Below are 13,507 nucleotides of genomic sequence, written 5' to 3' on the forward strand. Positions count from 1 at the left end.
AAAAAAAAAAAAGATAGGTATAATAAAGGCACCCATTTCTTGCATCTAGAAATGTGCTTTATCATGGAGTACTGACCTGTGAGTGGTGGGTCCACAGGTTCATTTTCTAGGTAACTGAAGCTTCTTCTTCCTCTTAAAAGAACCATTTTCCATGAAAAATCTAAAGCCCCGGAGAAAACCCTAAGAGAACAGTGTCTCTTCCTGCTCATCATTTTATCCACAGTCCCTGGTCCACAGTAGGTGCTTAATGTTTGCTGAGGGCTGCCAGAAGAGTCCTTCTTGTCACTATACTGTGCTATAATACCCTGAGTGGTTCAAGTACTATGGAGGTGTTTGGGCTTCTTTGTTCCTGCACTAAATGGCCTCAAACCCCTCTGCTTTTTCATTGCCCCCTCCTGCCCCACCAGTTCTCTTCTTGCTGCTGTGTTTGCACGGAGCAGCCAACACCTAACTGCCTGGTAATTCGTGGCTTCTGATGTGCTCTGAGCTGGGAAGAGACACAACCGAACTTGTTAGTGTCACGCCTGAGAGAAGAACACACAGGCTCCAGGTATCTGTCCGAGGGGTCTCCAACGAGTAGAGGAAACCAGGTCCAGGGCACAGGCTTTGAGACATCGATTTTGATTGCTTTTTTGCTTCATCTGTGGGATGTCGTTTAGTTCCAGATAATTGAAGATGTCAGATAAATGGTCTACATAAAGTCAGGGATGTTTGTGGTAAAGAACAAATTAAGAAACCTCCCATAAATCTCCTAAGAGACCCGAAAGAACTGTTTGTGTTACATCTTAAGCCATATACTGGCAGTCTTTCTCTAAGGCATGTATTCTCTCCCAAGAGGTGAAATAATCCCTAGCAGGGCAAAAAATTGGTTCTTTGGGGGGAGGGGGCAAAACATCTTTTTGTGTATAAAGCATAGGCCTACATATGGTACATGAACAGATACACAATTTATCTGTGGTATTAAAATATCATGGTGGGAAGTACTTAGGGAAAATCTATCTAGAAAGATTCCTTGGGGTACAATGATGGGAGAAGGTTGGGAAATACTGCTCTCAGGAGTCAAAAGTAGAGACAGATCTACTTTAAGAAAACAAGAGGCTCCAGTGGACATGAACATGGGCCCAAACGTAGGAGACTTGAGTTACTCTGTCAAGTCTTGTCTGTGGTAAAACATATAGGGCAACACTTTTTCTTTTATTGGATTATCTGGGAGTGGGTTTGAGGCTTACAACATGTGACAAGAATCTGTTTCAAGTCTTCATACAAAGAATGAAGAATGCTTTTAAAGGTAAGATTAAACTCCTTTTTGACAAACTGGAAAATTCTCATCTCGATGTCAGAATATAGAAGGTTTTACTTCAGAACATCTTTTTGGTATTATTTATCATAGAAGATACTACGTCAACTCTTCCAAGGCACAGGACAGAAGTGGAAGACAGGAGTTTAAATGTGTAGGTCGGGAGTACACCATCACACATAGTTGAGAAAGCCTCTGCCTTTCAGAGTCAGTAGAACCATGAGTGTCTCAATGGAAAAAACAGAACCAACTTCACACTTTCAGGCCACAGGTAGGAAGAACATGAAAAAAATGAATGAAATGACTTCTAAATTGGTTTGATTTCTAAGAGAAAAAGGGTAACCCTTTCAGGCTGTTTGAGTGCCTATTTTTACCACCTCATTTCTTAAAAGTATTTCTTCAAACTATGGCTTCCTTTAGGTTTATATTTAAATTTAAATCTCTTAAGGACACATTTCAAATTTATTTTATTTTTTCTTAAGGATTAGAGTGCTAGAACGGAAAGACTTCAAAGACCCTAAGGGTATAAAAGTTCAGGTTGGAGAAAGGCACATATTTTTCCAGGCTGAGGAAATAAAAACCAGATGTTCCCCAGGGATGCTTCCAAAGTTTAAAAGCACATCTTTGGGGGCAAGACTAAGGTATCTCAACAGCATTCTATGACCTTACATCCTAATTGTGCCATGAATGGACAGGTTAATGAGCAACACTTCCAGGAATCTTCATTTAGGTAGGTTATTTGTATATGTAGAGTGTTAGTGTATCATTCTTGAAGCTACTCTAGAATGCCATGTGATTTTTCACACTATTCCTCTATGAAAAGAGAGGCTTAGAATAAAATTAAAAGCTTAATCATATGAGCCAATGAAGGGATTCGGCCAGGTGCGGAGTATGTCTATTCCACTTTGGCATTCTAGACCTGGGGAAGTCATCGTGGCTGGTTTGAGGACCCACTGGAAGAGAGAGCTAAAACCCCACTGATCACCTGACCTCCGTGAGCCCCTACTCTGACTGGTGGACCACAGGGATGTTTTGGGTTTCCTGGAATTAGTATCCGTTCAGAGCCAGTGTCCTATAATCCCTGAAAAGTCTGATTGTGTCCTTTCACCTCAGCACAGCCACCACAGTCAAAGATCGTAGACCTCTTTAGGGGAAGCCTGGAAGAAAGATGAACTGTGTAAAGTTTTGATAGTGTAGCAGTCCGTTCTCAAGAGGACTGGGTCTCCCCTTCATTCAAGGGGTTCTTGGTCTGTAAATGATTAAATATGGGAATTGATTTAGGAGACAAGACTCTCTGCTCTTGTTATTCAAGTTACACTTCTGTTCATTTGACCTAGAACTCTTCTTCCACTTGTATAAATCAAGTATGAATTTAGGAGACGGTCTGTTTCATTTCTAGGAACACCATGGTCAATCAGCCAATTCCATTGGTCTCTGTGAGTCAGATTATTCTGAGGACAGCTTTGACTCTGCTGTCCACTACAGCAACCACACCCACTTGCCTTTGGTGATTAAGAGCTGCCACCTGGCCTCTAGGGCCTGCCGCAGATTTTGGACTTGCCAGGCTCTCCACAATGGCATGAGCCAATTCCTTAAAATAAATCTCCCTCTTTCTCTATATATGTGTGTATATAAATACTACATACTTTCCAGAGAAACAACTATTTATCTACACACACACACAGATACACACAGATATAGGACTATATATATAGCTGTGTTTTTTTTTTTCCCCCCCCAGAGAAAAATATGTATGTAGTTCTGTTTCTCTGGAAAATCCTGACTAATACAATGGAAGACATGGAAGGGAGGAAAGGCATTTACTAAGCAGATTGGGCTAGTTTCCTAAGGACCAAGATAAAAAAAGGGCTTGCTCACACTACAAATTTCAGAGTTTAGGAACCATTTTTTGCTTTCTGGATTTTGTTCAGCAACACCCTCACATTTCATTAGTTAGCCCCTAATCACTGAAAAGAGTGCCACCACCAGTGAAGCTTATTTTTGTATAGACACTCAACAACTGAAATTGCTAAGGATCCAAATCTTTTCAGATACTAAAACTACAGAAGTTAAAAAATTATTTAAATAAAAAATAATTCAGTGGCTTAACCAGCAAGGCACATGGGGCCAGCAAAAGGAGATGAGGGCTTACATTGTTTTGCTTTGTCCTTGTCCATGTTGGCCTCATTGACCGCATGCTGTATCTCATCCAGCCAAAGAACTTTGGAAACACTCTCCGAGTCCTGGGAATATTGTCACAGAATAAAAGAAAGAATAGTGAATGATGATGAAACAGAATCAGTAACTGCTTTTCAGGAGCCTATTTTTTATAATTTCTACAAACTCATTCAGCACCTACCAAGCACTGTCATAACACTGTACAAACTATTAATGAAATAACCCCCAAATCCAACCTCTTCTCCCTTCTCTACTGTCACCCCTTTAGTCCAGCCTACCATCATATCCCACCTGGACGGGTGCATTGGTCTATTTGTTTTTGTTGCTTCCAAGACTGCCCTCTACCACAGTGGTCCTCTACAGGGGAGCAGATGATCTCTTCAAAATGGACATCTCACTAGACAATCCCTCTGCTTAAACTCCTTCACAGGTTCTCCCCTGCATGTAGGAGAAAACAAAACTCCCTTCCCAGGGACTGTGGGGATCTAGCGATCCAGCCCTGCTGACCCCTCTGGCTTCACTCACACTCTTCTATTGCCTGTCCCAGGCGTGCACACCAGCCTCCTTCAGATCCCAGCATTCTACCCCGGCTGTGTGGTTGTTGATTCTTTCTGACCCTTCAGGCCTTAATTCAAATGTCACCTCCTCCTCAAAAGCCTTCTCTGAATACTCTCTCCCTTAATCACTAACTGTGGTACCCAAGGTGGCCCAGAGTACCACAGGATATTTTAAATTTGAGGGAAATACAATGACATTTATCAGACAGAGAGACAAAAATAAGGCAAAGAACCCTCAAGGAGCTAACAGTTTAGTAGAAAAGATACATTTATGTAAAAATAATTATAATACAATGTGATCATGGTAATAATAGCTGTAGATACATGATCTACAGTCAAGAAAGGATTAACTTATATAGGGGTGAATTACAGGGGGGAGAAAACAGTAGCTAAGGACAGCTTCAGAACAGAAGTGATAAAAGCAATCAAAAGGTATTAAGTTATCTTTACGATTCATTTTACTTTTGGGTTGGTTGTGATGATCATACTACAAACATGGTGCTGGCATATAATGTAACTAAATGGGACTTCCAGACAGTAACTGCCAAGATTACATAAACTTGCCCAAGATTACAAGTAAATACTATCAGGAAAAATTAAATATTTTCAAGGAAGAAGAGACATTTATTTTTAAACAATTGGAGACATTTGCCCATGTGTAGTATTAAGTGTCATGTGCTAAATGCAAAAGCAAGGCTGTGATGAACAGAAAGTAGCTCATCAGAGCTATGGAGAACCAGCTCCATCATTTCAGACTCATGATAGATGGATGGGTTTCAGGAAGGAGAAATAACATGCAGCAGCTCCTCCGGCAGGCTTCAATACTATTTCCCTCAGAGACTAACCTGAGATAATGTTTGCGGAAAGCACTCTGAAATGAGACAAATACAGCCTAAAAACTACATTCCATACAAGTTCATTTATATATGTTTCAGTTTTTTTGAAGAGTATTTACCAAATTCCTCCATAACTTATCGCTATAGAAGATACACCATACAAACTTTTGCCCAGATGAGAAGTTAACAATCCCACTTCAAAGCTTAAAGTATCCGTTTTATAGGGCAAACCAAAGAGAAACTGACAAAGCAAATGAATTTAAGTCAACAGCTTAAATCATGACTCATTACACTAAAGGATGCTTAGAGTTAAATACAAAACCAGGAGTAAAAACTGAATCCTACCAGTTTAAGGTCTCCTTTTAAATTGCTCACTAGAAGTCTGGAACTATATTTATAGGATGGTCAGGGTTCCACCTCTAGCTAAAGAGCCAGATTGAGCATATGAGTTACAAATGGATTAAGTAAAGAGAAGTTAGACCATCTGTAAATCAAGACATAAATTCCTCAATTTAGATGAGTCCTAGACAATTTTAATTAAACAAAAAAGTACCCCTTTCAATATTTTGTGGCACTTTGGTTTTTATTTCTGCGGATAAAATAACTTTTGGTCTCAGCTTCTGTTACCATATATTATGTAGTTGAAATATCTGACACTGACTTTTGATTGCGAAACTCTTCCTGTGACGCAATTTAATCAAGTGTGAAAAGTTTACACAGATCAATTCCTTCCTGGCTTATCCCTCAGCCTGTCAGTCTTAGGTGAAACCTGCACTTTCTGATTCTTGCTGCATTTTATATGCAACATGCTGTTGGATTGTTTGGCTTAGTGTTTAACCTTAAATTGTGTTAATTACAGAAAAACCTGTTATAATGCAGTTTGTTTGTTTTTTTACTAAACATTAAATCATATCCTCCGGGAAGTAACTACTCACAAAGGCTTATATGTTGTGCAACAATGTGATCATACTAAATACTATTGAGTTGTACACTTAATAATGATTAAGATGGTCAATTGCATGTTACATTTATTTTGCCACAATTAAAAAAAGAAGCTTATTATAGACCTGCTCACCAACAACCATGGAATAAACAGAGTTCTCTGCGTTTCAATGTTGTATCATGATTTCAGTTTAACCAACAAGTATGTTGAGTTACGGCAAAACAAAACACCATAAAACCAAGTCTGGCCAAGGAGTGATGACAAATCAGACCAATGTGACACTGATGGAGAATTTTCAAAGTAATCAAGCTCTGACATTTAACTTCCTAAAAAATGCTTGTTTTCCATAATTCATTTCATTTATAATTATGTAAAGAGTTTAAGAATTACGATTTGAAAGAGCTGGGAGGATAAGGAAAGGATAAATTCTGACAGCTCAATTACTGAGTAGAAATTACACTCTGGAAGTGTGTTTTTTATAAATGGATAAAATTGAGATAGGTGACAGTCTCAAAACTAACTGCTACTCAACATCTACTGTCAGCTTACTTCTGGAAAGGACTGTATGTTACCTACATTCTTTCCATGCACAGAAGTATAATGGTTGGGAATTACAGCATCTACTCTGAACGGATTATTAGGGGTGGGTAAGAGTTAAGTGATTTTCTCTGGGGATAAAGTAATGTGCTCAGAGGCTCAGCCTGAGTCATGCACACTGCAACATGAGCACCGTCACACCCTTTCCGTCCAGAGGACCTGGGCAAGTTTCCCAGTCTGCAGAGCCCAGGACAGCACACTCTTAAGGAGAGAACAAGGCTTCCATTTGCTGTTAACACATGAAACTGAGGTGGAACTGTGCTCCCTAGTTCTATATATTTAATAACATCTGGGAAACAGAACTCAGGTCACCAAGATGAAAGCCCTCATCTTTGCTGCTGGAGTAATACTTCTGTCGCCCACTTTTTGTCAAAGCGGTAAGCTCTTTTCTTATGGGGCATGTTGGGGGTGCTGGTTTGCGTAGCAAGAATGAACTGCATCCAATTTTCTTTGCATTTCACACAGTCTGCAACCCAAAAGGCAGAGCTTAGTGTTTGTTATTAAAAGGTAGCATCACAGAAGTGAATAGCTATGGTCTGTTCACTCTATTCAACCCTTGCCAAAAGCTAATGTTCTCTGCTGAGATTTAAAAATTTGTGGCATGGTCAAGATTTTAGATCTCTAAAATGAAGAATCAAATTTCTTTGTGAGAAGATTCTGACTTTCTAAGAATTTCCTCTGAATCAACAAAAATAGCACATTTTCAAGAAATTTAAAAAAATCCCAAGTTTATACATTCTCTTGAAGCACAAATGGTGGGAAACAAGGATATTCTCAGAAAGAAAGAGTGGTCTTTCAATAAGTAATGCTAACAAGTTAGTGTTTCTTAATGAAATACCTTTTTTGACTTTTTCTTGTATCACGGAGTTTTCCCTACGTTCACATGATTTTTTATAGTTTGAGAAATGAGATCTCCCAGATACTATTATTCAACTCTTTATGTGTTTCCTATTTCACTCAACACAATGTTAGCCTGTCACCTCCTGCTTACTCCAAAATAAACCAGTTTGCAATAGATCTGGATCCACAACTTTTTTTTTTTTACTGTTAGGTCATTCTCCTGTCAACACTGTTAGGAGCAGGAGAGCGGGAGAGCGGGAGAGCTGGGGTGAGGGGCAGCGATGAAGTAGAATAAACAGAAATGCAGCAAAACCAAGTCTCCATAAAGGAACGTTGCTTCAGTTGCCAAGGTGGTTGTAGGACAGTCCCAAGAGAACCCACTCAGAGCAATAGCACATGTGTGATTCATGAAAAGGACAAGTGACTGTTCTTTCTGGTTGTGGATGAACGCGAATACAGCAGAAAAGCAAAAGAAAAGCAGTTTGTGAAGGGGGTTCCTTCAAGATGCTGGTGGGGTTTCGTAGAGGCGAACAGGGGGCATTTAAAGGTGACAAAGGAAAAGGCAGTGCATCTGCTTTCTTCCATGGGGTGGGGGGAGAAACGTGAGCAAAGAACCGATTGTTTAGAGGCTGAAATCTGGTCCCCTTGGATCAGTTCTTTTCTCAGAACTTTCCCCAAGTTAAAAACATTTCAGAAACATTCTGCCAAATGGAAGACTGTATTAAGAATTCATCGAGGGGCGCCTGGGTGGCTCAGTCAGTTAAGCGTCTGCCTTCGGCTCAGGTCATGATCCTGGAGTCCCGGGATCGAGTCCCACATTGGGAATCCCTGCTCTGCAGGGAGTCTGCTTCTCCCTCTGACCCTCTCCACTCTCATGTGCTCTCTCTCATTCTCTCTCTCCCAAATAAATAAAACGTTAAAAAAAAAAAGAATTCATCAAAATTTTTAAAAAATATGTAAAATTTAACAATGAGTACTATTCTGAAGGCGCACCAGACTCCAAGGAATAAGACTTATTTAAGTTGAACCAGATCTGGAATTCTCATGGAAAAAGGAATCAAGACTTTTTCACAAAGTCACTGTTTACTCTGTTTTTAGGCACCATGTCTTGCTTAACCACAGGAATTTTCTGCAAACTGACAAACACTTCGTTTCAAACAGCTCTTATCAGATCTTGAAAGGAAACAGCTTGTACACCATGTTCTTCAGCCACTGTCTTCCAGCTTTGTGCCTACTTCCCAAGGCACTTCTCTATGGGTGATATCAAATTTAAGCATTTTCCAAAATGCAAAATTGAGAACAATTTGTGTGGCTGAACTCAAGCATCACGCAACACACCTTCAGAGTTCACATCCAAACACAGGCACAGAACACTTCCCAGATTTTTCTTTCTTTTTCATTAATCTCTTCTCCCGTAAATGACACCTGAACACCTCCCTGTCCCCACTTGTTCAGGCAACACTTTCTGTCTTATACACTGAATTCAGTTTGTGCAATCTCAAGGTTATGAGGGAGGCTTCAATTTCACCTGGGGGTGAACTGCTAGAGATTACAGCAAGAAGAGAAACTGGCTTTGAATGAGAACCAGGTTATTAATCCCTAACTCCAAGTATTCAACATGTAGGAATCCAGAGGTCACGGGAAAAGATGTAATTGGTAGAGCAACAGTATTTTAAATTAATATGAGGTTTGAAATCAGCATGAAAGTCCATCTTAGAAATTTCACAGGATCTACTTTCTGTACATCTCCAAGATTAATTTATGGAAAAATTATATAATGAGAAATCGGTTTGAGTATTGAGGTCTAGTGTATTTTTGAAATTGCTCTTGCATAAGTTAGGATTATTAAAATTAGCCTGCCAACCAATGCCCAACATTTATAGTATGTAGTTGTTGTGTCTCTATTCCTTTTTGTTCCATTTCCAATTTTCATAAATGGAATTTTTTAAATTGAAGTACAGTTGACATACAGTGTGTCATTAGTTTCAAGTACACAACTTAGTGATTCAACAGTTCTACACATTGTGTGGTGTGATTACCATTTGTCACCATACAATGTTATGAGATCATTGACTATATTCTCTATTTCCATCTTTTCTTCCTTTGTTTCCTCTCCTCTTGTCCCTTGTCCCATCTTCTTGGCCAACATCATCTAGAGGAGAAACCTGCCTCCTGCCTCTCCCTTATTGCCACCAGAGCCAACTGGATGCCAAGTCCTTGGAGGTGCCATCAGTCTCAAGTGTTCATCTTCGTCATTCTACTGCCATTGCTCTAATCCATTACTGTCCGCCTTGAGTTTGAATGACTACAGTAGCCTCCAAATCAGTCCCCCTTGCCTCTAATTTCTTACCTTTTCAGTCTGTTCTCTACACTGTCACCAAAGTCATCTTAAATATAAGTCAAATCAGGGTTATATTAGCATGCTATTGCTGCTGGAACAAATTACCACAAACTGAGTGGCTTAAAACAATACACATTATATTTCTGGAGGTCACAAGTCCTGAAGTCAAGGTGTCAGCAAGGCTGTGTTCATTCTGGACACTCTAGGGGAGAACCTGTTGTCTTGCTTTTTTCAGCTTCTAGAGATCACTTGCATTTCTTGGTTTATGGCTCCCCCTTTCATCCTCAAAGCCAGCAGCACAGCATCTTTAAATATCTGGCATTGACTCTCTTGCCTCCCTCTTACAAGGAGTCTTAGGATTACATTTGGCCCACTCAGCCAATCCAGGACACTGATGCCATCTGAAGATCCTAAATCACATCTGCAAAGTCCCTTTTGCCATATAAAATAACATATTCAACAGTTCCCGGCATTAGCAGGTGGAATCTTGGGGGCCCATCACGCTGTCTGCCACAGTGGCCATGCCTCTGTCCACAATTTTGTATGTGCATAACCCCAGCATCTAAGAATGGGCACGTCATTTCTTAGTATAGGTAAGAGGCCCTTCAGAGATTTGGCTGGAACCTACTCTTTCATCTCTCAGATGCACCTTGTAAGCGTAAGAGGACATGTTTTTGTGCATCTTCTCCACTAGTCTGACATAGAGTTTAAAACTCTATCACTGGCATATAAATATGCAATAAACATTTGCTGAATTAACTTATCTGACATTCCCACATCCCATACCAGCCCACACTATGCCTCTGTCCATATTTCACCATCCAGATTCTTACTCATCTATTAATTTCCATCTCTCCATGAACCTTGCTCATCTTTGTTCATGTTCATCTTTTTCCTGACATTCTGCTCAAACATTTAAATCTGTTAACTACTGTCTGGATGCCTATATGATTTATAGTCAACATGACTTTGGCCTGTAGAGGTCTGATATGCTATTACTGTTTTCCCCAGCAGTATTATAAACTTTCTACATGCAAGGAGTTGCCATCTCATTTTTGTTCCTGCATGGGTGAGCACAGTGCTGGGGCATATGATATATACCAAATGCATTCCTGTTGATTACCTGATTTATAGTGATTTTTGACAATAAAAATGATCCTCAATTCTACAACTACAGAAATTATGTAGCCTAAGGCTTTTAGTTTTATTGTCTCCTGAACCTTAGCCATGGGCTCAGCAATGATCCATGTTAATACTTCTTCTCAATTACAGGCATGGAAAATGATGTACGCACCTTGGCAGAACCAACCTTACCTATTAAGACCTTCCGTGGGGACCCCTTCAGTTCTTTTGAAGACTTCCCCCTTTCTGCCATAGAAGGCTGGACAGAAACTACCACAACTGTAAAAATTAAGTGCCCTGAAGAACGTGTTTCAAATCTTCACGTGAATAATTCTACCACGGGTTACCTGAGCAGCTCCTTAAGTACCAAACTGATACCTGCCATCTACATCCTGGTGTTTGCAGTAGGTATGCCAGCCAATGCGGTGACCCTGTGGATGCTCTTCTTCAGGACTAGATCTATCTGTATGACCATCTTCTACACCAGCCTGGCCATTGCAGACTTTCTTTTCTGTGTCACGCTGCCCTTTAAGATAGCTTACCACCTCAATGGGAACAACTGGGTATTTGGAGAGGTCATGTGCCGGGCCACCACACTCGTCTTCTATGGCAACATGTACTGCTCCATTCTGCTCCTCGCCTGCATTAGTATCAGCCGTTACCTAGCCATCGTTCATCCTTTTACTTACCGAGCGCTGCCCAAGCGCACCTATGCCTTCATAACATGTGGATTGGTGTGGGCAATGGTTTTCTTATACATGCTGCCATTTCTCATCCTGGAGCAGGAGTATTATCTTGTCCAGCAGGACATCACCACCTGCCATGATGTCCACAACACATGCGAGTCCTCGTCTCCCTTCCAGCTCTACTACTTCATCTCCTTGGCATTCTTTGGATTCTTAATTCCCTTTGCGGTCATTATCTACTGCTACACAGCCATCATTCGGAGGCTTAATACGTATGATGACAGATGGTTGTGCTATGTTAAGGCGAGTCTCCTCATTGTTGTGATTTTTACCATTTGCTTTGCTCCAAGCAATATTATACTTATTATTCACCATGCCAACTACTACTACAACAACACTGATGGCTTATATTTTATCTATCTCATAGCTTTGTGCCTTGGGAGCCTAAATAGTTGCCTAGATCCACTCCTTTATTTTCTCATGTCAAAAATCATAGATCACTCCACTGTTTACCTTACGATGGTGAAATCATCTTAGAGAATAAGGAAGGCTATCTGTGAAAACATACATTCTTAGGATAACATATGCCTAGTACAAGGAGTTCTATCCTGTCGCTCCATTTTTGAGTTCCTAAGAAATACTGCTTCAGAATAAAATATTACAAGAGCACTTTTTTAATACTTTTTCAGGGTTTTAAGAATGTCACTGCAGGAGCAAAGACATCACCATTTTCTTTAGGGCAACTGACACACTTGCCTGACTGGTACTTCAAGCTCTTTACATCTCCATCTTCCCCACTTCTATGAGGCTTCTGCTCTAGGTGTCTTGGCGGAGGAGGTGGGACACCAATGAAGCACAGGGAGAAGCTAAGATCTCCGTTTTCACTATCTGGCATCATTTTTAATTCTTCTGCCTCCCTCCACTCTCATGCTGGTGGCTACCTCGTCAGCTCACTCTGAGTTATTTTTATCACTAGGGTCCATTACCCTAGTCCAACCTTTGCCTTCTTGCCATTCTCCTCACTGCCAGCCTATCCTCCATTTCACCGGCCACCACCAGAGTACTCTTCCTCAGATAGCAGATTGAGCACATCACTCAAAACCCCCAGTTCAAAAACTGCCACTGACTGTCCACTGCTTTGGAATAAACTAGAAATCTCTAGGTTGCCATTCAGGGCTAACATTTCAACTCTACTTCCCAATAAACCTTGCCTGCCAAGTAGGCAATGGCCAAGCTTCTTGCTTTGTTGTAATCTTGATTTCTCCACTCTTTGCTCTTGCCTCTTAACTATAAAGCTGTTTTTAACATGTTTGCCTTAATTCTTTCCATCTCTTAAAGTCTTCAATGGACCATTCTTCTGATTGTCAAGCTAGAAGTTCATTTTTCTCATCTCCCTTTCTTGTATTTTTATTCTGACACTTATATGTAGTTCCTTTACATACAAATATTAATTTCATTAACACTTAATTAAGTACCACGTAAAGAAGGGGCTCATCCTCTCCCTTCTTTAGCTTCTTGTAGATCCAAGTCTTCTCAGGGTCCAAGTCTTCTCTGTGGGACCCAGATTCATGCTTTGTATATCATGCTGCTGAGTGAATGAATAAAATCCCAAAGCATCTAAGCATCATGAAAGCCCATTCAATTCTTACTGAGAAGGCAAGGTACCCTGTACAACATCAGACATCATTTTTAGTTGGGCATGTAAAAAAAAAAAAAAAAAAGCTAAACTAGAACACACTCATGAGGTCATTTAGAAGTTTAAAATAACATCTCCAATATTTTTTTCCTTATATGTAGTTTTTAATGGGGAAATATTTTGTTATAAATGCCCAGTATATTCCTATAAGTCAATGACATTTCTCTTAGTTTAGGGATTAGATAGGAGATGGGATATTAGTGGTTAAGGATATGAAGGATTGCTGACATAAATGTTCAAGTCCATGGGAATGTGCATAGACCACATACTTTGTAGTGACTATCAAAACAATAAAATATCTTAAAAGAATTGTTTTATTGTTCAGACTTTCCTATTTCATTGGATTTAGTTAAAAAAAAAACCCTACAAAAACCCCACACATGATGATCTTTTATAGTAGGTATGTGGTTACAT

At 40.0% G+C, this 13,507-nt stretch overlaps 2 protein-coding genes across 2 annotated transcripts in view; one reads left to right on the forward strand and one right to left on the reverse strand.

The window, feature by feature from the left end:
- IQGAP2 (IQ motif containing GTPase activating protein 2) overlaps positions 1-13,507 on the reverse strand; it is a 262,286-nt gene that overhangs the window by 60,330 nt on the left and 188,449 nt on the right. Inside the window, exon 14 of the mRNA XM_081825591.1 lies at positions 3,408-3,540. Coding sequence (XP_081681717.1) covers positions 3,408-3,540 — 133 coding nt within the window. The remainder of the gene's footprint in view (positions 1-3,407; positions 3,541-13,507) is intronic.
- F2RL2 (coagulation factor II thrombin receptor like 2) lies at positions 6,527-13,501 on the forward strand. Its single transcript, XM_006735417.3, has 2 exons — positions 6,527-6,785; positions 10,862-13,501. The coding sequence occupies exons 1-2, from the start codon at positions 6,725-6,727 to the stop codon at positions 11,932-11,934; spliced, it is 1,134 nt and encodes a 377-aa protein (XP_006735480.1). The 5' UTR covers positions 6,527-6,724; the 3' UTR covers positions 11,935-13,501.

This window comes from Leptonychotes weddellii, chromosome 7 (assembly GCF_054177405.1).
Source record: "Leptonychotes weddellii isolate Sample4059 chromosome 7, ASM5417740v2, whole genome shotgun sequence".
NCBI lineage: Eukaryota > Metazoa > Chordata > Mammalia > Carnivora > Phocidae > Leptonychotes > Leptonychotes weddellii.